The sequence below is a fragment of the Pantherophis guttatus genome, chromosome 2 (genome assembly GCF_059756535.1).
Source record: "Pantherophis guttatus breed Tessera chromosome 2, ASM5975653v1, whole genome shotgun sequence".
Lineage (NCBI taxonomy): Eukaryota > Metazoa > Chordata > Lepidosauria > Squamata > Colubridae > Pantherophis > Pantherophis guttatus.
In genome coordinates, this window is record NC_142064.1 from 55,146,162 (window position 1) to 55,170,294 (window position 24,133).

General features: G+C 37.7%; 1 protein-coding gene and 2 long non-coding RNA genes across 10 annotated transcripts in view; 1 reads left to right on the forward strand and 2 right to left on the reverse strand.

The window, feature by feature from the left end:
- The window catches only part of LOC117661312 (uncharacterized), a 28,585-nt gene extending 20,399 nt beyond the window's left edge, over window positions 1-8,186 (reverse strand). Inside the window, exon 1 of the long non-coding RNA XR_004589957.3 lies at window positions 7,704-8,186. This is a non-coding gene — a long non-coding RNA (uncharacterized LOC117661312). The remainder of the gene's footprint in view (window positions 1-7,703) is intronic.
- LOC148115112 (uncharacterized) lies at window positions 4,014-5,171 on the reverse strand. Its single transcript, XR_015732186.1, has 2 exons — window positions 5,090-5,171; window positions 4,014-4,207 (listed from the first exon to the last, which is right to left on the reverse strand). It is a non-coding gene; the product is annotated as an uncharacterized LOC148115112 (long non-coding RNA).
- Window positions 8,187-8,258: 72 nt separating the features above from the next.
- Window positions 8,259-24,133, forward strand: part of CSNK1G3 (casein kinase 1 gamma 3) — a 67,255-nt gene continuing 51,380 nt past the window's right edge. For 6 of the 8 annotated variants that reach the window (XM_034409973.2, XM_034409970.2, XM_087886012.1 and 3 more), the window contains exons 1-4: window positions 8,263-8,848; window positions 9,341-9,577; window positions 19,227-19,297; window positions 21,304-21,721. In XM_034409973.2, the coding sequence (XP_034265864.1) occupies window positions 21,550-21,721 (172 nt within the window). In that variant the 5' untranslated portion in view covers window positions 8,263-8,848; window positions 9,341-9,577; window positions 19,227-19,297; window positions 21,304-21,549. Of the gene's footprint in view, window positions 8,849-9,340; window positions 9,578-19,226; window positions 19,298-21,303; window positions 21,722-24,133 lie in introns of those variants that run through there. The other 2 variants (XM_034409974.2, XM_087886015.1) reach the window with 2 other exon arrangements.

A 24,133-nucleotide genomic window follows, 5' to 3' on the forward strand; every position in this document is an offset into this window, starting at 1 on the left:
TCTTGAGGATATTGATAGGCATATGAATCGGTAAAGACTATCAGCTGTTTTCGTCTGCCTTTCTTGCTCCATATGACTATCCCAAAGAGGAGTTATCCCACTGAAGTAAGAAACACTATTTTATGGGAGGAAGTTGTTCTTTCTTGCTTAAAAGAAATCAATAAACTTTTTATTAAATGAGCTTTTTTAAAAAACTTTCTAGGATACACCTGGATATTACTGATTATGTAGACTTACTTTAAGCCACTTTCAAGTGAGTTATGGGACTGAGATTAATTTGGTATCTTGGATGATCTTGCTGAAGAACTTGGTCTTATCAGCTATTTTGACTTTTCTGTACCTTAAAGCAATCTATTTATCTTTCTACATGCTTTGTGATAAGGTTCTCCAGACTTTGCAGTATTAATACTGAGATGCCTGTCAGGTTTTCTGCAGATGCTTTACCCCATGTCTCTGCAAAGTTTATTCAGTACAATAGGTCAAAAGAGAAGTTATGTTATGGAATGTGTAGTCTGCATGGTTTGAATTCGGGTGTGGGTGTGGGTGTTGGATATTGACTTAAAGGCCCTGTGAGGTTCTTATAATCTTTTTGCTGCATTCCAAGCTGTTTTGATCTTAACTGAAGATCTGTATTTAACATGTTTAAATCAGATGTCTTTCAAGGGCTTTTGTGCAGGAAGAAAAATATTTTTTTGGGGTCCTCATTTTACCTACAGTTGCAAGGAAAAGTATGTGAACCCCTTGGGATTACGTGGAGTTTTGCATGAATTGGTCATAAAATGTGCTCTGAACTACTATTGTCACAACAATAGTAAAACACAGTCTGCTTAAAATAATACTACACAAACATTAGATGTTGCCATGGTTTAATGGAACATAACATGTAAACATTCACAGTGCAGGGAGGAAAAAGTATGTGAACCTTTGGACTTAATAACTGGTTGACCCTCCTTTGGCAGCAATAACATCAACCAAACGTTTCCTGTAGTTGCAGATCAGACCTGCACAACGATCTGGAGTAATTTTGGACCACTCCTCTGCACAAAACTGTTTCAGTATAGCAATATTCTTGGGATGTCTGGTGTGAATCGCTCTCTTAAGGTCATGCCACAGCATTTCAATCGGGTTGAGGTCAGGACTCTGACTGGGCCACTCCAGAAGGCGTATTCTGTGCTGTTGAAGCCATTTTTTTTGTTGAATTACTTGTATGCTTTGGGTCATTGTCCTGTTGCATCACCCATCTTCTGCAGAGCTTCAGTTGGCGGACAGATGGTCGTACGTTGCAAAATGTCTTGATAAACTCTGGAATTCATTTTCCCATCAATGACAACAATCCGTCCAGGCCCTGAGGCAGCAAAGCAGCCCCAAACCATGATGCTCCCTCCACCATGTTTTACAGTGGGGATGAGGTTTTGATATTGGTGTGCTGTGCCTTTTTTTCTCCACACATAGTGTTGTGTGTTCTTCCCAAACAACTCAATTTTGGTTTCATCTGTCCACAGTATATTTTGCCAGTAGTGCTGTGGAACATCCAGGTGCTCTTTTGCAAATTTCAAACGTGCTGCAATATTTTTTTTGGACAGCAATGGCTTCCTCCGTGGTGTCCTCCCATGTACTCCATTCTTGTTTAATGTTTTACTTATTGTAGATGTGTCAACAAAAATGTTAGCATGTGCCAGAGATTTCTGTAGGTCTTTAGCTGACACTCTAGGATTCTTCTTTACCTCATGAAGCATTCTGCACTGTGCGCTTGCAATCATTTTTACAGGACGACCACGCCTAGGGAGAGTAGCAACAGTGCTAAACTTTCTCCATTTGTAGACAGTCTGTCTTACTGTGGACACATGAATATCAAGGCTTTTGGAGATACTTTTGTAACCCTTTCCAGCTTCATGCAAGTCAACAATTCTTGATCGTAGGTCTTCTGAGAGCTCTTTTCTGCGAGGCATGGTTCACATCAGACAGTGCTTCTTGAAACCAGTAACCCCAAAACAGGTGTGTGATTTTAAAGGGCAGGACAGCTGTCAGCAACACATCCAATATCATTACACTGATTGGAGTCAAGGTTGGTTCACTCCTGGCTCCAATTAGCTCTTGGAGAAGTCATTAGGCTAGGGGCTCACATACTTTTTCCTCCCTGCATTGTGAATGTTTACATGTTATGTCAATTAAACCATGGCAACATCTAATGTTTGTGTAGTATTATTTTAAGCAGACTGTGTATTTCTATTATTGTTACTTAGATGAAGTTCAGAGCACATTTTATGACCAATTCATGCAAAACTCCCATAATCGTAAACGTAATCCCGAGGGGTTCACATAGTTTTTCTTGCAACTGTATGTTGGAAGGATGGAAGGCTGAGTCAAGCTTGAGCTGGTGAGAATTGAACTGATGATTGTAGCTGGCAGTAGTCTGCAGTACTGCCTTCTAACCACTGCACCATCATGGCTCATATAGCCTTGTATAGTCTGACTTTGCAGTACACGCTGTAGAGTTCTCTGAATTTCAGAAGATTAAACCAAATAGAAGAGTTTTTCACTATAATCATGCAAAGAAGAGTGTTTTGTAGGGAAGGACAATTATAAAATTTATACTGTGTCTAATTTTACTTTTTCATAAAGATCCTGGAATATTTAAAATATTTATTAAATTTATATACTGCCTGACTCCCAACAATTCTGAGTGGTTTACAAGTTAAAAAAATATTTAAAAATGTATATTTATGTATACACACACACACACACACACACACACACACACAGATACATGACAGATAAAATCAAAGGAGTAAAATACAACAAGATAACAAGACAACAAAAAGAAACAGACCTGGCCCGCTGCTTGTGCAAGTCGAGCTGTGAGTGGGCATATGCATGTTGGCCACCGCTCAGGCGGCCTGGTTCCCTCCCCCCCGCTGGTCCTCCAAGATGCCAAGGTTGGGGCCCGCTGGTTTAAGAGACATTTTACTATGAAGGTTACCAAACAACAATGAAAAACCAGATGTCTGCTATTGATGCAAAGAAAATATCATCTCTTTGGGAATTGCTTGTCAACATTCATTCCTGTTGCCTCTACCATGAAGTCAACTGGTATTAAATTGAAATGTGGCAAAGTCATTTGTTTGGAGATAGTTAAAGATCCCAAGTACTTATTTTAATGATAGCCAAAATATTGCACAGAGAAGGAAATACTAGCCACATACAGATTATCATGATCATCATCATAATATTCATTTAACAACCACATAATCCCTTGCAGGGTAGAGTCTGGGCAACTGAAGGGAGCCAGCAGAGTGTTTTAATGGCTGGATGTCCTTCCTGTCACCAATGCAGAGTTTTGTTCAGCAGATATATTCTCAGTGTGCTCAGAGAGAGGAATATCTGCCTCTACCCAGGATCGAACCCTGATTATGAGGTGGGAGTTCCATCTCTAGGCTACTGTACGACTCCTACAGATTGCCATGATGCAAATAGTGTATTTCACTGTAACACTTGCACTGATTCAAATTGATGATTCAAGCTCTGTTCATAGCATCATAATTTAATTTTGATCTCAGGATTTAGCATGCATTATTTATCTAAAGAAATGGAGTTGACTGAAGACTATGCAAACCAAGATCTCTAGTTGCTCTTCATTTTATAGTCTGTGCAGATTGTGAGTAAAATGTTTATTACATTTTTTGAACAGGGCCCAGGAAGAGGCAACAATCCAATGTACAATTAAGGATGCTTACGTTCCTTTGAAATAAAAAGAACACAATGGGAGTTAATGTGCTTAACAGCATACTGGATGGTGGCCATTTCCTAATCATCTTCAACAAATAGGTTGGTTCCAGAGCTTGTGAGCATGTGAAATAATAAACTGAAATTGACATGGAAATGAAGTTTTTAAAAAGTATATTTTGATATGAGAGACACCATGAAGATTCATGATGGGATTTTGAAGTAACATTTAGCTAGCAACAAAGCCAACAGAATAGTTTTAATTACTTTCAGCAAATGTAAAACCTATCTTTCTTCTTTCTTGAATTGGTCCTGGCCTTTGATGCTTCTGATCACTTTGGCACTGACCTCTGTTTGCTTATCTTTACGTTTTTCCTCTTCATCTTTGTTTTGCCATATAAACTGTTCAGAACCACTCTCTCTTTCAATTCAGTCACCCATTTGGCTCCTACTAGTTGATTACATACAATATCAGTGGCAGCCACTGAATAAAGCAAAGAGGAAGACATAAGAGGCATTTCTCCTCTCTAGGAAGCCAAATGAATTTCATTAATTAAACTATGTTTTAATACTTGCACACGCCTTGAATTATACAAAAAATGATGTCCTGTTACATTCAAGATAGGTTATCACTACAGAATATTTAACTCCAATTATATATAAACTGAATCAACCTCTGGGGCACAAACTGAATGTGAATTAAAATGCTGTGTTAAAATCTAGTTAGTATCTGACTGAATCTGCTATTTTACTATTTAGAAGGAGGACCTCCTTAATGATTTAAGTTTTGTTTGTCTGAGTGACATAATTCAATAAAACTTTGGATATTCTAAGCTAAAAAGCTCAAAGCTAAAAACGTGATAAAACAGCAGAATCAGGAACGAACAGAACTGCATGCTAAATATTGACTGTTTAAAACACACATTACAAAACAATAATTCAACAAAAATGCAGGTGCAATATATTTTGAATTTATTTTGAATAAAAACAACATATTTTATAGTGATAAAAGCTCTCAAAAATGCCATAAAGTAAATAGAATTTCCATGGAAATTTTTTATTTTTTAATAAAAATAACATATTTTTATAGCAGTAAAGCTCTCAAAAATGCCATAAAATAAATAGAATTTCTATGGAAGATTTTTTTTAAAAAAAAAATCCTATTTTTTTCTACTCTTGATTATCTTTGCTACTTGGGGACAAAAACTAAACAAAATGAACTTTTTTAAAAAACTAGAACAAAACACGGCTTATTTTAAAAATAAACATAAAAGGTACATTTTGAATCTTAGATTTACATTAAGCAAAGGGATTTAAAAGGAATGAGCTTGGCTATCTTTTTCATCTATACAATATGCTTAATTACCCATGTTTAGATGCTTAGAGGCCTGTTTCATATTACACCAACAATTGTTGTTCCAGGGTAATGCTAATATAATTTTCTAACGTCTATGTGTTTTAATCTGCAAAACAGAAAACAAAGAAGTAGTACATAACATACTAACACTCAGTGCTACAATCAGGAGATCTAAGATAATTCTGGTTGAATGCACCAATCATGGCACTGAACAACAGCAGTTTCACAATTTAAGGCATCATTTGATATGCAGTATCAGTGGTTATACCAGGAATCCAGTCCATACATACAGTATTCCAGAGTTCACTATTCTTTTCTTTATCAAGCAGTTAACAAATAAGAAAAACATCAAATGTTAAGCTGAATCAAGGGACACGGCAGCTACATGGTTCTTTTCAGACAATGGCCAAATCCAACAATCAATGGGAAGGTCCAAAATAGAATGGGAACCATTCCCTACATTAACCAATTCCTTACATCAAAGGATAGGAGCTTTATGTAGAGAATTCATAAGGCCAGTTGCAAGTGAATGCATATGTTGCAATCAATGGCGTTGCAATAAAATGTAACTATTACGGTATTTATAATGTTTTTTACAAAATTATTGTCTTCAGCAGACACGACTTTGATATGAAAAAAAGAAAACTGATACTGGTTATATCCAATTTAGATCAGGTCAATTTCACCTGCTGAATAATTGCTCTGATTTTTTCCAATAATCACAGAACTGTTTCTAAATATCAATAGGCTATTCTGTCTAAACTTCATAGTGTTACCAATAACATTGTTAAAAATAGTCTTGATGATCAGGATTAAAAAAACAACCATGTAGTCCAATACTCTGTATGTCATAATGGGCAATTTGAGGCACAATTTAGTAAAAAAAGGAACTTCCTAAAATAAAGCCAGAAATTAGGTGTGTGTGTGTATTCCTACCTATTACCTATATAAAAATATATCTCACCTATTATCATAAACCGAATTCTAAAGACCACACTTCTTGTGGAATTTAGGGAGTCAAACCACAACAGTGATTTGAAATAATTGAAATATGTTCTCAAAAGTTAATTGAGGCAATTAACCGGGTTTTCTTTTATCCTTATTCATATACAACTCAAAGCATTTTTCCCATAACAATCCTATGGAGTTGGGTTGAGTCTAGCCCAGGGGTGTCATACATGTGGCCTGCGGGCCAAACGTGTCATGCAATAGCCATTTTAGCAAAGGGGGAAAAAGTTGTGATATGTCATGTGATGACATGTCATCGTGAGTTTGACACTCCACTCCTGGGCTAGCCCAAAGTCACCCAACCGGTTTTTCAAGAATCCTGGAGATCAATCTCACAAAGAGACATAAATCCATTCTTACTACTTTCCCATAGAGAGGTCCAGATGTAGATTCTTAGCTGGGATGGATGGAAATGGTTTTTGGGTGAAGGTGCTGTCTTGTTCCATGGTGTTCAGTAATTAGCTATCAGAAGACAATTTTCTGTTTAAATGCATATATTTTATCTCATGTTTGCTTTAAAACTACTATTATTAAACACGTTTATATAGCCTCTCAACTCACTCAATGACTCTGGAACACTTACAACTATCATGTTTTCCCCAAATAAGACCCTGTCTTACATTTTTTTGAATCCTGAAATAAGCACTTGGCCTTATTGCCATGTGCTCAAAAGCCCGATTGGGCTTATTATGAGGGGATGTCTTATTTTGGGGGAAACAGGGTAACTATAAAATATAATACACTATTATGGCACATGACATAGAAACAAACATAATTAAAGTCTGATTTATAAAAGAGCAACCATAAAACCTATAGCAGGCGAAGTCCCACTTTTTAAAAATAAATCACAATTGGCTGAATTTTCACAACGTTCTGACAAAAAAATTTAAAGAGTCCTCCTGGCAGTATGTGAATCCAAGTATCCAAGATTGCCATATTTTTATCAATTACAATAAAAATAGAAACAGTTGAAGAAATCATGGCTTTTATTTGACCACTAGTTGGAAAGCAAGTTCTGGCAGCAGCACAAAAGAATGTGTTTGGCTTTTAAAACTTATTTTCACAACAGTAGTAAGAACACAGCACAAAATAATTGCTCAGTGATTCTCTTTTAAGCATTTTCAGCTCAGCTTTTACAGTTGTCGAATGTTTCTTGACGGTTCAAATAACCTGTTTCATTTACAGTCTTTTGGTAGTAGAGAATGTACTTCAGGTCTGATAAATAAGCAAGAAAAGATACTGTCTGGGCTGCTATCTCCTCTCCTTTTTGCAATCCTATGACTGAAGAATCCATCCACCCCAGTTATGTATCCACAGTCACATGGTGCACTTTAGCTGCAATCCTAATCCTATATCCATCCAGTATGGACCCATCAAGTATAGGGTTGCACTTATTTAATTTCCTATCTTGCTATTATAGAAACATTTTAATCCTGTTTTGATTAACAAATACATCAAACTCTGGCCTTGATTAATGGAATATCCTAGGTTTAAATTGTCCTTGTTCAAGATACAAAAAACAAAAAAGCCGTAATATGTCCAGAATTACTAATGACTAAAGCAGTTTAGCACTTATCGCTGGGGAAAGCAACAATCCTTCTAGAAGAGAGCTTACCTGGCAAATCCCCTTTCCACTGGGAAGACTAAGAGGCTACAGAAAAAGCCATTGTGCCCCATCAGATACAATCCTCCGTCCGCTCACTTCGGAGTAAACTCCATTTAATCAGAGGATGTGATTTTTGCAGTCAACGCAACCAGGAATGCCTTATACAACTGTAATCCTTTGTCAGGTTACCCCTTTCGGGTAAACACAGGACAGACCTGTGCCAACCATGCCTCCAAGCCAATCATTACTCGGGTAAAAAAAGAGAAAGGAAACCACCGTCCCACAGGTCCGTTTTTCTTCCGGCCAGGTAAAAAAAAACATCGCTTGCAAAAGACGGAAACCTTCCCCCTTTTCGCTCAGCACGCCTCTTCTTGTTGATTGGACAGAAAAGTTGTCTTTCAAACCAAAGAGGAAGGCGGGCTCTCCAAACCTCAAACCAGAGACTTAGTTCTCCCGTGGCGCGTTTTCTCACCAGCCTCCCTCCGTCCCCACACGTTCCCGAGGCTCCTCCCTCTTTTCCCCTCGGCGTGAGTCATCACCGCTCTTAGCTCCGCCCACTTCCCCGATTGAATCCGTTTAAAAAAAAAAACAGTCCTCATGGTCGGCTCGCTCGTGGGCGCGGCTCCACCCCTTTCCAGGAGGCTCCGCCCCTCCACTTCAGGCCTGCGGCCCGGATAGCTACGGTTCCTGTGGTTCGTGAGGCGGGGCGAGAGGAACCAGCGAGAAAACTCCGTTGCATCAAATCGCCGCAGCCAGTCCCGGAAAAGAGTTCCGTAAGCCGGCTCCTTGCTGAATCAAAACCTCCCGGACAAGGATTCGCGGGGCTCGTTTTTTTCCCCCTCAGAGGGACGGAGGAGAGGCGACCAGAAGGACGACAGTCCAGTCGCTCTCAGTCCCCGGGACTCGGTCCCGAAAGCCTTCCCTCGCCCTCGCTGCCTCCTCGCGCCGGCCAGGGGCAGCGCAGACTCCTCCCCTTCCCTCTTTTTCCCACCCTCCCCCGTAACCGCCGCAGCAGCAGCAGCAGCGGCGGCAGCGCCACCTTCCCTCCTTCCTTTTCCCGGTTCCTGCTGCCCCCGAGCCTGAGAGGCACCTGCACCTCCCCGCCCCGGCGAGAGAAGGGCAAGGCCGGAGTCGGCCTCAGTGGCTCCTCCAAGGTAAGAGTCGCTTCTCCGAGCGCGCCGTGGCCAAAAGGTGGGGGAGGCAGCGGCCGCGGCGGGGATGGAGAGAAGAAGGGAAAAGGCGGCGGCGGCGGCGGGGAGAGAGGGAGGGAGGGGTGGCTCTCCTTGAACGGTGTACAATGGAGAAAGAAGGTGGCAAGTGTGTGTGTGGGGTGGGGGAGGTCTGGGCGGAAGAGGCGAAGGACCGGGGCCCGCCTCTTAGTTGTGAGGCTTGTTGCTCCCTTTTTGGTGGGAAAAGGGAGCCGTAACCCTGCGGCGGATTGGAGGTGTTTATGTTCCTTGTGCGTGGGCTTCCCTGGGAAAAGCCTGGGGGTCCGCGTCGCGAAGGGCGAAGCGGAGCTTCTGAGGGGAACAGGCGTAAGGTTGGTTGGCTTGCTCTGAAATTCCTCTGTTCCCTCCGTGCTGTGGAGATGGGAGCGTGTTGTGTATGCGTGGTTTTTCTTTCGAGTTTTTTTTCCCCCCCCTCAGCGCGCGTACCAGTGGAAAGGATTATGTGTGCATAATACATGAGGGTGGAAGGCTCTCACAACGCGCACGCATCTGCCGTTCCTTGCGAAGGAGTGTTAAGGCGATGTGAAGATTGGGGAGAGGTGAGAACCAAGGCTCCGCAGTTTGGCTGCTCCTCCAGCCCGAAAAACAGAAGACAATTAGCAGCCTGATCCTTTTCCAATGAGGAACCATCCTCCGCAGACGAGATTTATTATGGTAAGAAACCTCTCTCTCTCTCTCTCTCTCTCTCTCTCTCTCTCTCTCTCTCTCTCTCTGTGTGTGTGTGTCTGTGTGTCTGTCTGTCTGTGTGTGTGTGTTTGCCTGGTTGAATCGGATCTTCCTTTCCCAGTCACCCCATAGAAAGCAGAGGTGATTACTTCGGATCACTGATGCTTGTGTTGAAAAACCAGAAAAGCTGCTGCAAAGATCTGTTATTGTTACACGTTCTTCAGAGTTTTAAAAAACTGATGGCAACATGGCAAAACACTGTGAAGCTCTCTTTCTGGAGGCTTACTCCTACCTCTCTTTCAAAAATGGCTTTATTAAGCTGCAGTTACAACTTGTAGGAATTGTTCAACTGGGAAAAAAGTATTTACAATGAGCACTGAATTATCTTAAGAATGAACACTCTTATTTACTTTCAAATGATTTGTGCAGATCTTTAAATGTTGCATGCATTATACTGGCTTTATGTGCAAGTTTTGTATTATATTGAGGTGTCAAATTATAATAAGCCAAAATGATATAATGGATAGAAACCCAATTAGCTTTCAAAGTTGGTAATTACTTTTACTTCTGAGTTGTTACAAAGGGTTTTGTGTGTATCATATTTTTAGCGTATTCAAATTCATTTTGAACTAATTCAATCTCTTCTTCAAAGAATCCATTAAAAGTATTGCACTCTGAAAGTTGTCCTTTCTTTTATAAAGCTATTAGGAATTGTGTTAAGACCATAAAGTTTGGATTAATGTATAATAGCAGAAGGTCACACAGTAGTATTAATAGCTCTTTATTAGACTTTTCCTATTGCTGTATTATATCTGTATAATTTTTTTTTAAATTTTTATTTATTTTTATTTAGTAAATTTATATCCCACCCTTCTCCCCGAAGGGACTCAGGGCGGTGAACAGCCGAAAATTAAAATAACATACAATATAAAAGTTAAAATAATTAAAAATAAATTAAATTAAACGGCCGCCCCAATTTAAAACCCCTAGCAATACAATTAAAAAACTAACCCATAAAACCTATTCAGGCCAGGCCGGCTTGCTGAAATAAAAACGTCTTCAGGGCTTTACGGAAAGTACCGAGATCCGGAATCAGCCGTATTCCGGGAGGTAGCTCGTTCCAGAGGGCGAGTGCTCCCACAGAGAAGGCTCTCCCCCTGGGGGCCTCCGGCCGACATTGCTTGACTGACGGCACTCTGAGGAGGCCCTCTCTGTGAGAACGTATTGGCCAGTGGGAGGTTATCGGTAGCAGAAGGCGGTCTCATAAATACCCTGGCCCTAAGCCATGGAGCGCTTTAAAGGTGAGAACCAACACCTTGAAGCGTACCCGGAAGGCCACCGGGAGCCAGTGCAGCTTGCGCAGGAGAGGTGTTATATGGGAGCGCCATGTCGCTCCCGTGATCACCCGCGCGGCCGCATTCTGGACCAGCTGGAGCCTCCGGGTGCTCCTCAAGGGGAGCCCCATGTAGAGACCGTTAGCGTAGTCCAGGTGAGAAGTGACAAGAGCGTGAGTGACTGTGCATAAGGAATCCCGACTCAGAAAGGGGCGCAACTGGCGTATCAGGCGAACCTGATAAAAAGCCCCCTGGCCACGGCCGTCATATGCTCTTCTAAAGACAGCCGTGTGTCCAGGAGGACGCCCAAGTTGCGAGCCCCCTCTGTGGGCGTCAATGACTCGCCCCCAATAGCCAGCGATGGTGCCAGCTGGCTATATCGGGATGCCGGCATCCACAGCCACTCGGTCTTGGAAGTGTTGAGTCGAAGCCTGTTCCTCCCCATCCAGATCCGCACAGCGGATCATACAATTTCTTTCAAGATTTGGATATATGATGCAATCTAAAACTGTTTTCATGTTTTTAATAGATGGATCATAATGTGCTCATAAAATACTGTTCTCATGTTTAGATTATGAAAACTCAAAAGTTTCAGAAATATACTATACACGTACATTAGATCAGGGTTACTCTGATTAACTTTTGTTAAAATATTTGTATGAAACAAACTTTAGAGAGTCTTGCATGTCTATTGCTAAATTATGTTACAGTTCTTGGAAAGTTAGGGTATAACAGTTTATGCATTAATACTTTGCTCTTTGCTATATGAAAAAAGTTTAACAAAGGTTTTGACTGTTTAGCACTGTCTATGTAAGCCATGTTTTGTAAACAAACCTTTCTGTGGAATTCTGAATTACGTTTTTAATTTTGAATGTTCTTCAGGGGGTAGAAAATAGAAAGAATGTCCTTAGCTTGCTCAAGAATAGAATGATTTTAACAAATGTGTATGGAAAATACACAATTCAGTCTTGCTAGGGTATTCTGTATTTTAGATTGTGTATATCAAGTAGTGTTTCTCAACCTTGGCAACTTTATGATGTCTGGACTTCAACTCCCAGAATTCCCCAGTCAACCATGTTTTAACAAGGCTAATCAGAAATTTAATAAAGCTTGAAAATTAGCCAGCTGATGGGGGAATTCTGGAAATTGAAATCTGGACATCTTAAAGTTGCCCAGGTTGGGAAACACTGGTTGTAGCATAAGCAAAAACTTTTCTGCGGGTGAGAATAAACTCTTGAGTTTATGAGCTGGCTAGATGTAACAATCAGTTATGATTTTTGTAAAGGCTGCTAATATAGAGTGAAGCAAGTTTTCCTTCTTTATTCAGAGAGAAACTTGATACTAGGTGGAAAATTGCCTAAAATAGGATTTGAAGAACCTATTTCCATGCTTGATTAAATTTCTGTTTAGCCTTGTTACACATTTTTTATCTATTTTAAAAATATGTGTAATTTTGTCATAAAACAAATAACTCTGTTTTGATAGCAGAGGTGGCAACTGATTTCAGCCCCACTTCTGAAATATATAATCAGCATTGTCAAAGCTTCTGGCATTTCTTGATACATGTTGCTGTTTTATGAGTATAGACTGGTAAATTATAAGAAGCAAAAATGAAAAAATATATACATATTTACAATATGGCTGGATTTACATAGCATTAATCATGACCTTGTTTCATCTGATCCGTTGAATAAGTATGAACAAGTAATATATAACTCAAGATTTGTAAACCACAATAACTCTTCTTATCATTTGATTGCACCAAATTATTTAATCTCAATGCATATGGGATTTCAAACTCACTGAAAAAGGCTTGTGGATGGACTGGGGGTACTTGTTGATTCCCTGTAGTCTGATAGTTCAGGTGACTGGTGATGAAGTATTCCTTTTTCTACTGCATTCATATTTCTTGGTTAGGGCTAAACGGACTCATTCATTACCTTATGAATAGTTTGCTGTAAAACACTTTACATGCGTGATACCTTTGAAAATAATCCAGAAACTGCAATGATTCAGGAATTCTGTGGTGAATTCTGCCTCGCATTCTCCATTGGAAGCATGGAGTGGCTCATATGCACTAGTTTCCCATTGCTACCTGAGTCAAAATCAGAGTGTCTCTTTTAACATATAAAACCCTTTACAGATTTGTCTCACGTAAAGAAAAACTTTATGTTATTAACGGGGATCTCTGTTTATCATCTGTGGGCTTATAGTAAGAGTAGCTGAAAAATGGATGGCTTGCTGGAGATGGTTAGGTCGACCGCCTTCTCAGTAGTGGCACCAATATTGTGAATGATGAGTGGAGACTTCATCTCTACTGGATGATATTTTTAAAAAATTAAAAAGCTGTTTGTATAAACATTTCCTTATTAATTCCCAGGGTATTTGACATCTGATATCGATCTGGGTTTTATGTATGTTTTATTTGATCCTGTTGGTATTTGGGTTAAAAAAATGTCTGATTCTATAGTGTCCATGTATAATCTAAATGTGTGAAGTTAGGCTGAGAAATAGTAATTGACTCTTTTATTGTAAGCAAAACATTAGTAATAATGCTTTCCATTTAATTAAGGCACAATATTTCTGTTTGCCAGTCTGATCACTGTTTTTCTCATTATCAATCCTAATTCAAGAAGTTCATCATAATGTAGAAGAAAAATGGTGAATATTCTAGCTCAGGTATGCCAACTACAAATCCCATCATTCTTGGTGGGAATTGTTAATATTATCTAGGAGGTATATTGATTCCCCATCTCTGATTTAAAAAACGCTAAATGCTCAAATACTTCCTCCCCTAGAAAACCTGTTTATTAGAGACATTCAGTTGTTACAGAATCAGAAACACAAAAATAACCAGAGAATGTAGTTCAGACCTTTTTCTTGGTCACAAAGTTGTCGTCCTAATGTGGGCTAGTATTCTCATAATCCTACTATTCATTGTAGTTGGGATTCATGCAGGTTGAAATCCAAAATATATGGAGGATGCTATGTTGCATATCTTTTGAGTTAAAATTATAATAATCTTAAAATGAATCTGTAAATCATGATTAATGTAGCTTTTGTATTGCTTCATTGTAATATGGTTTATTTTTTAGTTTCAGAGTCTTTGAAAATAAAGTGTTCTATCGTGATATGTGATCTTTGAAAAATACATACAAATAATATATTTGAGAAAATTGTGTTTCAAAAAGCTATTCATATTTTCAGTGTTGTGTGATTGCAGGATTGGGGCTCATCCCAATTATTCTATTTTTGTTGTTGCAATATAGTTTAAATAAAACAGGATGACAACCTATAGCCCCTGAAGCTACCGGTGACCATAACAAATCCTTATAAAGTTTATTTTCATTTTGAAGCGGAAACACATGAAAGCTACTGTGTATTCTAAAGAAAACCATTAAACTTCAAAACCTACCCCACTCTGTTTCTCAGATCAACCTCAGATATGTTACATTTTGGTTACCAGTTTTCTCACCCCTTGAAATAGCAGCATACAGTATCTGTTCTTAAGATTATGCACCACTCTTTACCATGACTAATAAGATTTGTAAGGAAAAAAAATCATAATGTTCAACTATCACACTATTGGGAGATCTCAGTATATCATTACTTCCCAAACAAACAAACAAAAAAAGTTATGCAGTTTCTGAATAGAGTAGCTGTTCCGGGAAGGAGCTATGGAGATTTATTCAATAGTTTTTATATTTAAAGCAATTAAGGAATAAGCTTTAAAGAAGATTACTCCTTTTTCTTTACATAAGTTCTTTTAATGTAAACAACAAAAAGGACTGTTGAGGAACTAGAGTGTCTTTTCCTAATGAAGTAATTTTGCTTCACTGACCAAAATGAACCTTTCCAATGAAGCTTTTATTGTGGAGTTGCCCTGCCTGATTCATAAAATTTTACATTGAGTTGAGTGATTTTTTACTGTTTTAAAACCTTTTGTACTGTAAAAAAAATAGTTGAAGAAAAGACATAATGATGATATCTTTACATTTTGATGGCTAATTCTAATAGCCTATCCCAATTTAAAAGACTAGTTAGGACTGTACTAATCGGGAGGGGGGGGGACTAAACTTGAAAATGTTTCTTAGAAACATTTTCAGAAACATGAATAATTATATGGACTGTATACTAAAGAATATGAATAACCTCTTGAGGTTTAAGTGTTAATTCTGTAGATTATCAGAGAGAATTTCTTAGTTTTTCTGGAGTTTTATAATAAAGCCTAAATTGGTTATAAGAGCTTCCCCTCTCCTATTTCACTGGGATTTGTTCCATCTAATGTAGGCAATAGTGGCACTTTTACTTGTGTATTAATCTATGACCTTAATATAAAATGGCTATTCTGCAAACATAAGTATCATTGATATACAGTGGTATTTAAAAGTTTGTGAAATCTTTTGAATTTTCAATATTTCTGCATAAATATAACCTAAAAATTATGTTTTCTACATATCCTAAAATAACCCAATTAAGTGAGTACAAAACATACTTGTCCATTTATTTATTTAGGAAAATCAATCAAAGCTACATATATAGTCCTTGATGTATGACCATTAGTTATAAAGTTACGTTACAGACTCCATGAACAAAATTTGGGCACTTTGCAACCAGTTTGCATTGTAGTGTCCCACAATCATGTGATCACTATTTGTGATCTTCCTGCCAGCTTCCCACAAGCAATGTCGGTGGGTAAACCACTAAGCAATGAAGCTTGCAAGTTGCTTTGTTAAGTCTCCAACCTCCCTCGCCTTTCTTTGCTCCCATGCATCACACCTTTCTTTTCCCTTTCACTCTTCACACCCTGTGTCTTCTTTCCCTGACCTTTCAGCAGTTGCACAATATCAGCCCTTCCAGAGAGGAAACATGTCAGCCCTAAACCAGATAGATCCATCTATATCAGTCCTAAACTAGCGAGAAAACCTGACTAGATGAATTAATTCTACTTTATTGAGAGGCTACATTAGCAGAATCTTACAACTCTGAACTTTGCACTCAAAACCACCTGATCAGTTAGGTCAGGTCCTGACTTTTCCTCTAATCGTTAATCCATTGGGGACACACACCCCTCTCTCACTCTCTCCCCCCCCTTCTCTCTCTCTCTCTCTCTCTCTCTTATCTGATTGTTTCCCAGGCAGCATTTTTTCCCCTCAATCCCCCAAATCAGGCCTGTCAAACTGGTGGCTTGCAGGCCGGATACGGCCCACGCACCCCAGCTCCACAAAGGCAAAAAACATCGCAGTATGTCATAATATGGCTCGCGATGTGAGTGGGTTTGACACACCTGACCCAAATCATCCACACATTTCATCACATGCTGCTTGTGCCCTCTTTTCCTGGCCACTCTGTGATCCCACATATCTCATACCCTCTTTCTCCAAATCCTCTTGGTTGGATAAGACCAAAATAGAACTTTTTCATAAACTTAATAAACTTAAGCACCACTGTCTAAAGAATGAATGATTAACATTTTGAATTGAATTTGCTGTATAATGTAGTGTGGATTTGCTTTGTTTGGAAATATTTAATAGGATATTTAAAACTAGAAAATTGGATTAGTTCTATATTTAGAACACACTAATACAATCCATTCTATTATTTTATTCATTTTACAAGCATAAAATTTTAAGGGTAAAATACATAGTATCCTAGAAGATTTTCAAAAAGTTTTTGAACTTGTTTTTTTTTTTGTCTCAAACACAACATATTTTGAAAAAATCTTATCCTGTGACATTTTCATTTCTTTTACTAGTACATTCTTTGGGTTATAAAAGGATTTTAAATCATGATTTTGATGATGTATGTAATTTAAAATATGCGATCCTATCCATTTGTAGTCATAACTTTGGTGTTAACTTTTGAGCAAACAAACAGGATTGTACTGTAAATGTTACACATTATTTTAGAATGTTCAGATTGTTAGAATGAACATTTGAAAGCATAGCAACTAATGTAACAAAGACAGCAGTTACAAAGTTTAAACAGTCTGATTTAATGTTCTACCCCACCTCCAGCTGAAAAAATGTTGAAGGTCTTTAGGCTTTGTATAATTGTATTGAATATAATTTGTTCATCCTAAACTGGGGAAAGCACCACAGGCCATAAGGTCAAAGCTTCACAAAGGTCCCTCTCCCCACTCTATACTCCCAAACAATGAATGGTTATAGAAAACACTGAGAAATGTTCAGTACTGTGATTAATTTGAGGAAGGAGTATATTTTTGTTTATTTGTTTCCTGTGAAACGAATATTCCATTACTGGTTGCCACATATTATATTAACTATAAGTGAATGGCACCTCCAATTGACTTACTTAGAATCTCAAATCTGTATCCAGTTGCACAAAAGGGGAAAAGAGATTCCTGATTTTAGTTTCCCGAAATTATATACAATGTAAAATATCACTAGGCATATCATCTTTGGACTTCCTCAGTATATATGATATTATGGTTATCCTATCCCCTACTCTTTGTACTTACATTGAATTGTATTTGTGTTTGCCTTCTGGTTGCCTATCATGAGCTGAAAAAGCTGTTTGAGTTCTTTGTAGTTATTTTAGATTCACCACTGTAAACAGTGTAATCTGCAACAATTCATTCTTACCCACACTTCATTTATATTAAAAGGCACTGGTCCCAATATAGTTCTTTGTATAAATCTGTTTGTGAACAAACACTTTTTATTATTGTAATTTTCTGTTTTTGCTCAAACTATTGTGTTATAACTTACCAAGTCAATTCAGATTTTATTGTAAGTAGTCCTACTTTACCACAAACTAAAATGGAATTATAATAGTATTTTTTAAAACATTAGTTGCATGAAATATCTATGCAATTTGTAGCAGAATTATATATGCTAAACAATAATTATTTGTATTCACTTTTATTATACAATAAACCAAGAAACATAATATTGTTAACTATATAACAAATACAGGTAGTCCTCAGACTACAATAGCAATTGGGACCAAAATTGCTGTCACTAAATGATGCAGTGATAATGTGTGATGTGACTGCATCACTTAGTAACACTAATACTGGCAATTGTGCTTGCTGTCATAACCCCAAGACATTCAGGTTGTTAAGTGGGAAGCAGCAGGAGTCCCAGGAAAGGTGGCTTGGGGGCAGCCCTGGAAGGACAATGCAGGGGGCAGTGAGTTGGGAGAGCCCAGGCAGGCCAGTGGAGGCTGCACATTGGAGGGAATGGGTGCTTGGGAAGTAGTGACTTGTGATTTTTCCTGTGGTTTTCCCTTTGACTTTGCTTGTGAGAAGCCACAGGGAAGGTCACAAATAGTAGTCATGGGTCAGGCCCTTTAGTATTGCCATAACTTTGAATGGTTGCTGAATAAATGGACATAAGCCAAGGACTACCTGTACAAGGAAACTCTGCTTGTTGGTGGAATTTTGAAAAAGTGTCAATATTTTGTTCTTGGAGCCTGCATAAAGCAAGCAAAACAATTAAAGCATAAATTCCTCACACTGCCATATCCTATATACTCCATTCCATTGCTGGTGTTCCCACATATCTGTTTTATCTGTATTCCAAAAATACCATCTGGAACTTCAGTATGGTATATAGACCAAGTTGAGACAGCAGTTCATAATGTATGTCTCAAGATGGTACTTTTAAAGCTTAGATTACCAGAAAAAAATAGAAAACATTTTAAACTACCCTGTCTTCCCAAAATCCTGTTTTTTCCATGAAGTGATTCCTGTGTTCAATGTATAAGAAAGCCACTTGAATTGATAAATTTTAAGTCATGTTCCTTTTGAAAGAATGAAATATGCTGGATCACACAGTTCTAGTGAACACTGAAAGCCTAGAAAGGTATAGATCTTGTCTTTGCAAGAATTATACTGATTCTTCATCAGGCAGATATGTGACTTGATGATAGCTCTCTTTAAAGAGTGTTCAAATATTGTTAAGCTAACTGATCTGTAGCTTCCTGGCTATCCATATTGCTTTTTGAATCTGTATCACTTTAGCTACCTAAAGTGGTATGAATGCCAGGTTTTAATGATAAGAAAGGTGACCAGGATGGTTTAAATGTATTATTGTGGAATAATACAGGAGTAGAAATCCCTAAAGGTCAGAAAAACTCAAGTATATTCACAATAACATTTTCAGTCAAAATACATTGCTAGCGTACTTTTCACCATCAGCCTACATGCATACACATATATTTGATAGGGTAAATTGTAAAGTATTAATTGCACCAAGAAGTATTTATATTACAGTATTTTGTGTATTAAAATACTGAATTATGTTTATTGATAATGTTGACTGAATTTTTATTTTCAGATGCCATGCACAAATAAAACAGTGTATAACTTGTGATGAGAAAATATGAAAAAGGTGGAACATTTTCTTGGGTGAGTATGATTTATAAATTATCTTATTTACAGAAGGGTGAAGAAATGACTCTTTGATAATAAGTGTAGTTGTAGGGAGTTCAGGAAAGACAATTAAAGTGAAAACCTTCAGGAAATAGACTTTTAACTAATCAACAACAGCAGGAGTATTAATTAACAAATTGCTAATAGTAACATAAAGCACGAAAAGAAGCCAGATTTGTTTAGCATTTTTGATTCCTGAAATTCCCTTTTCCATTGGTGAAATACTTTGACCTGCACTCATATTTTTGATGACTCATTGTTTTTGATATTGATGGGCCTGTCATCAAATTGTGCTGCTTAGTTGTTTAGTCTGTGAGTTTATCTCTAATGAGAGTTGGGACTTCGTAACAGATACAGGTAGTTCTCAGGTTATGACAGCAATTGGAACCGAATTACTGTCACCAACTGATGGAGTTGTAAAGCATGATATCACATGATTGCATTGTTTACTGATGACAGTCCAGATTGTTGTCATAAGCCCAGGATCACGCAGAGTGTTAAACTAGGACCTCATGTGATTGTGATGTGGGAAGAGGCAGACGTCCCAGGCAAGCAGGCTGGCAGGTGAGAGTTACAAGTGGGTACTGTGGGTGGGTGCTACAGAATACAGGTAGCTGGGTGCTACAGAGCATGGGTGGGCAGGCATTATGAAGTGCAGAGGGTGAAAAAGAGCCTGTAGGAGATGACCAGGTTGAAACCAAAGGAGGGATCAACCTGTCATAAGTCAAGAGTCTCTACATGCCTGCAAGAGATCTAAATCCTGCCCACCTTCATTCAGTGCCTTTCTTATCTCCTGCTGATTTCCTTTGACCACTAGTTGGTCAGATTCTTGTAGAGAAATTAATCTTGCAATAAATCTTTATACTCATATGAGCTGCCTGAATCTCCTGATTTCCCCTGTGCTTGACAGAGACGGGGCAACTTGTAATCTCTTACTAGCTTGCCCATTGACTTTGTGGGAAGCTGGCACAGAAGTTGCACATGGCGATCACTTGACTGTGGGTCCTGCAGCTGTTGTAAATGAGAACTGGTTGCCAAGCATCCAGATCACAAGCATGAGACTGTGGGCCTGTGATGGCCAAATTTCAGGATCACAAGTCCCCCTCACTTTGAATGGCCTCTGAATGAGTGGTTGTAACCTGAGGACTACTTGTTTATTAATGGAAATACCCAAAGATCTGTTCCAAAAGAAAATGAAGACAAAGGGGTAAAATGGATTGTAAAAAATGCATTGGTGGTGATTGTAGGACTAAGTGACAAGGGCAGATGGCAGTATTAACTAGATGGGCAGCCCAAAAGGCAAGGATGGATAGAGTGGATAGGCAAGTGGGGATTTCCAGAGGAGGTAGTTCCTTAATAGATTTGGAATTGTGAGTGATCAAGTTGGGAATGGATTGGATTGGGGGGGAGGGATTTATTTATTTATTGTATAGAACATTCACATCATATTTCACTAAAAAGAATACAGGGGTAAAATTGAGGGGAATCCTTAGTTAATGAGTAATGGGGTTCATTGAACAACAGCAACAGAGACTGTCTGGATTGTTGTCACTAAGCATTGTGGCCACATGACATCACACTTTATGATTGTATTGCTTAGTGACAGAAATTCCATTGGTAAATCAAGTATTATCTGTAACTGTTTTATATTTTATATAGTATTCCATTTAGTCAAAACACCTCTTGTGTTGGTGATAGGTTATTGAATATGGATTACACTGGATTGAAATTAAGTTTAGGATTGAGCAAATATTATAGTGTATAGTTGTTTTGATTTGTACTCACGTGGATTTCTGCAACTTAATTGCAGTTTGGTGTGCATTATTCTGAATAATTATTTGTGGTATCTTTATTGCTGTTTTTTATAGCAGGTATTGTAATAACCTGTGAATAGCTTTTATTAAATGTTTATTGGTTTAACAAAATTTAATTTTCTGCTATATGCAACATAATTATTTAATAAATGGTTATTTTTGTTACAGAAGCACTTTAAACAGTAAATGGTGCTGATAGAAGAGCTACTGAGATTTTGCTTTAATAGCTACCAGTGAAAAACACTTTGCGAATGGGATGAATACGCAAAGAGTGACTGCCTGCAGCAGCTTCATAACTCACAGTAACTAAGTGGAGCACTTAACTAAGGATGTTTCCATTTCTACTTTACCCCATTTGACTTGGCTTGCCTTGATTGGGGAAAGACATTCAAAGTGGAGTACCATAAACTTGATATGGATAAAAAAAAAGACAAAGACAAACTGGATGATAGAATGGCAAGGCCTAGTGGACGCTCAAGTCACAATCCACGAGGTAGCTCTTCAAATTCTGGTGTGTTAATGGTTGGACCTAACTTCAGAGTTGGAAAGAAAATTGGTTGTGGCAATTTTGGGGAGCTACGATTAGGTAAGCCTTTCTTTATCTAAACAGTCCAGTAAAAACTCCTAAAGACAATATGTGTCTAAAGAATAATTTCATTCACTAGCACATTCAAAATCAGATCAACTTATATTTCCTTGTGACAGCTCTGCCAATATTATGTTTGAACAGGAAGTAATATATAACACCAGGTTAGCTCTTTGGAGTTATTCACACATAACACTCACTTGGGATTTTAAACTACAATCTGTTGAACCATTATAGTCAGTTGGGCCACACTTAATAATAAAACATATTGAGTATAATGTTAAAAAGATAATAGAATAATTTTTAGTTGTTGCCACTGGAAAACAGAAATGATCAGGCAACCTACATTAGAATACTGCTTGTTTAATCTTAAACTGTACTTCCCAAACAATTTCCACTAAAAGTGATATTTAACTGGCCTGTTTTGAAGAAATATATATTAGATGATTCAAGCTTGTGTTCAAGTTAGCCTTGTAATGTATTAAGAAATTATGAATTCAGTTGGATTGTGATATGGAGTTATAATCTGATAGTAATTTAATTTGAATTTTAGTTTTCCGAAAAATACTTCTGCAAGTAAATGTAATTTTGGATCCATGATTGAGCCCAAGACAGACACTAATGAGAGAACAGTTTGAGAGTGATGTTTTGTATGATTTTCTACATTGCTCTAAGCCATGTATTGTTTTAACTACAGTTTATTTAATAAATCATTGGTTTACATATCATGCTCAGCTGTAACCATGTTTACAAAACATAGTGAATTGATTTATTCAAGAGTATAATCTTACCCACTCACCAAAAAAACCCCCAAAATTGTAGCATGAAAAAAACAATAGTCAAAAGTGCTATTTTGGATGGGTGAAAAGCAATTTAGGAAAATGGAACATTTTAGAGATGTAGTTGAGAGTTAGATCAAAAAAAGCTGCCATGTAAAAAATAAATATGGTTAGTTGGACACAAAAATGCCCTTTGTTAAAAATGTTTTTAACAAATTGGCCAAAGCTTAGTGAAAAGGTCAGACAGAAGATAGAAAGAAGACAGAAAGGACAAGAAGTACTGGGTAGATCTAAGATAATTAAATCAGATAGCAGAAACTGACAGCAAAATGAACATTAAAGGAAATGCATATGCCACTAGACCTAGATCCTGAGACAGAGTGAGGTGAAACCCATCTCTAAAAGAAAGCTGAGGAATAGCAGGAAACAAGTTGGCAGCTCTTCATATTCTTGTTCATGTATTTTTTCAGATTTTTTTTGTTTGCTAGTTTTGCTCTGGCATTGTCCTTTATAATAACATTACTGCTTAGATTTAAAATATTATTATGAAAATTTTGAATTTGAATAGTGGAGTGATGGTTTAAACTTGATGATGAAAACAACTGCAAATCAGTTACTTACCTAACAACAGCTCATGCATAGGAAAAACGAAATTGATACCATGACTTGGATTCCAATGATGTGTTTAATCTGTGTGCAGGGTATATGATAGTAAAAGGGGTTGCTGGGAAAAGAGATGTTGCTGGAACTCATTAGTTGTCAAGCATATTGATATGAAGACAGGTAAGTTTCGATTAGTGGGGCTAAATCCATCAAATGGTTGCATTATTCAAATTTACACTATTCAAAGCAATATTTCTCTAGTAGATAGTAATTGGTTCCAGCTCAGTGGTGATAGGCAATGGAAAATTGTAAACATAAATGTTTATATGTGTGTGTGTGTGTGTGTATGTATTTGTATGTAATGAAATACATTCAGAACCAGGGTGGATTTGATTTAAATCGAACTGATTTAAATAACGATTTAAATCACTAGTCAGTAAGGCTTGATTTAAATCATAGTTTTCTACATAAAGACTAATTCTTGCTGGTATAACTTTAATATGCAAGTAGATGAAGATTTTTAGAATAATAACTTTTCATATTAGTTTTTTTAATCTCCAGTTTGATAGGTTAATCATTCATATTTGGACAACTTTTCTGTTCTGTTAATCATTACCTTAATAATAACAATTTAAATAGATTTATTCAACTGAAACAATAACATTACAGCATATGTTATTTGCTTAAACAAACATCCATGTTTGTTAACTAATTTGGCTAAACAAAATATATATATTTTAAGAAACTTAGACTGTCAGCCCAGCCTACACATGAAAAACTTAAATACTGTCCTCTGTAGCTCACTCGTCATCTTCATCTTCTTCTTTGTTCATAATCTGGAAAAGAAAAACAAGCTTTCCTGCTTTATCGGGTCCCAAACGATTTCTCAATTTAGAATGAATGAGTCCAAAGGAAGAGAATATTCTTTCAACGCCTGCAGAAGAAGCTACTGCTGTTAAAAGTGAAATCATTACTTAAACAGTCTCTAAATCCAAGTGCTTAAGTGACTTCCACCAGTTCACTGGTGTGA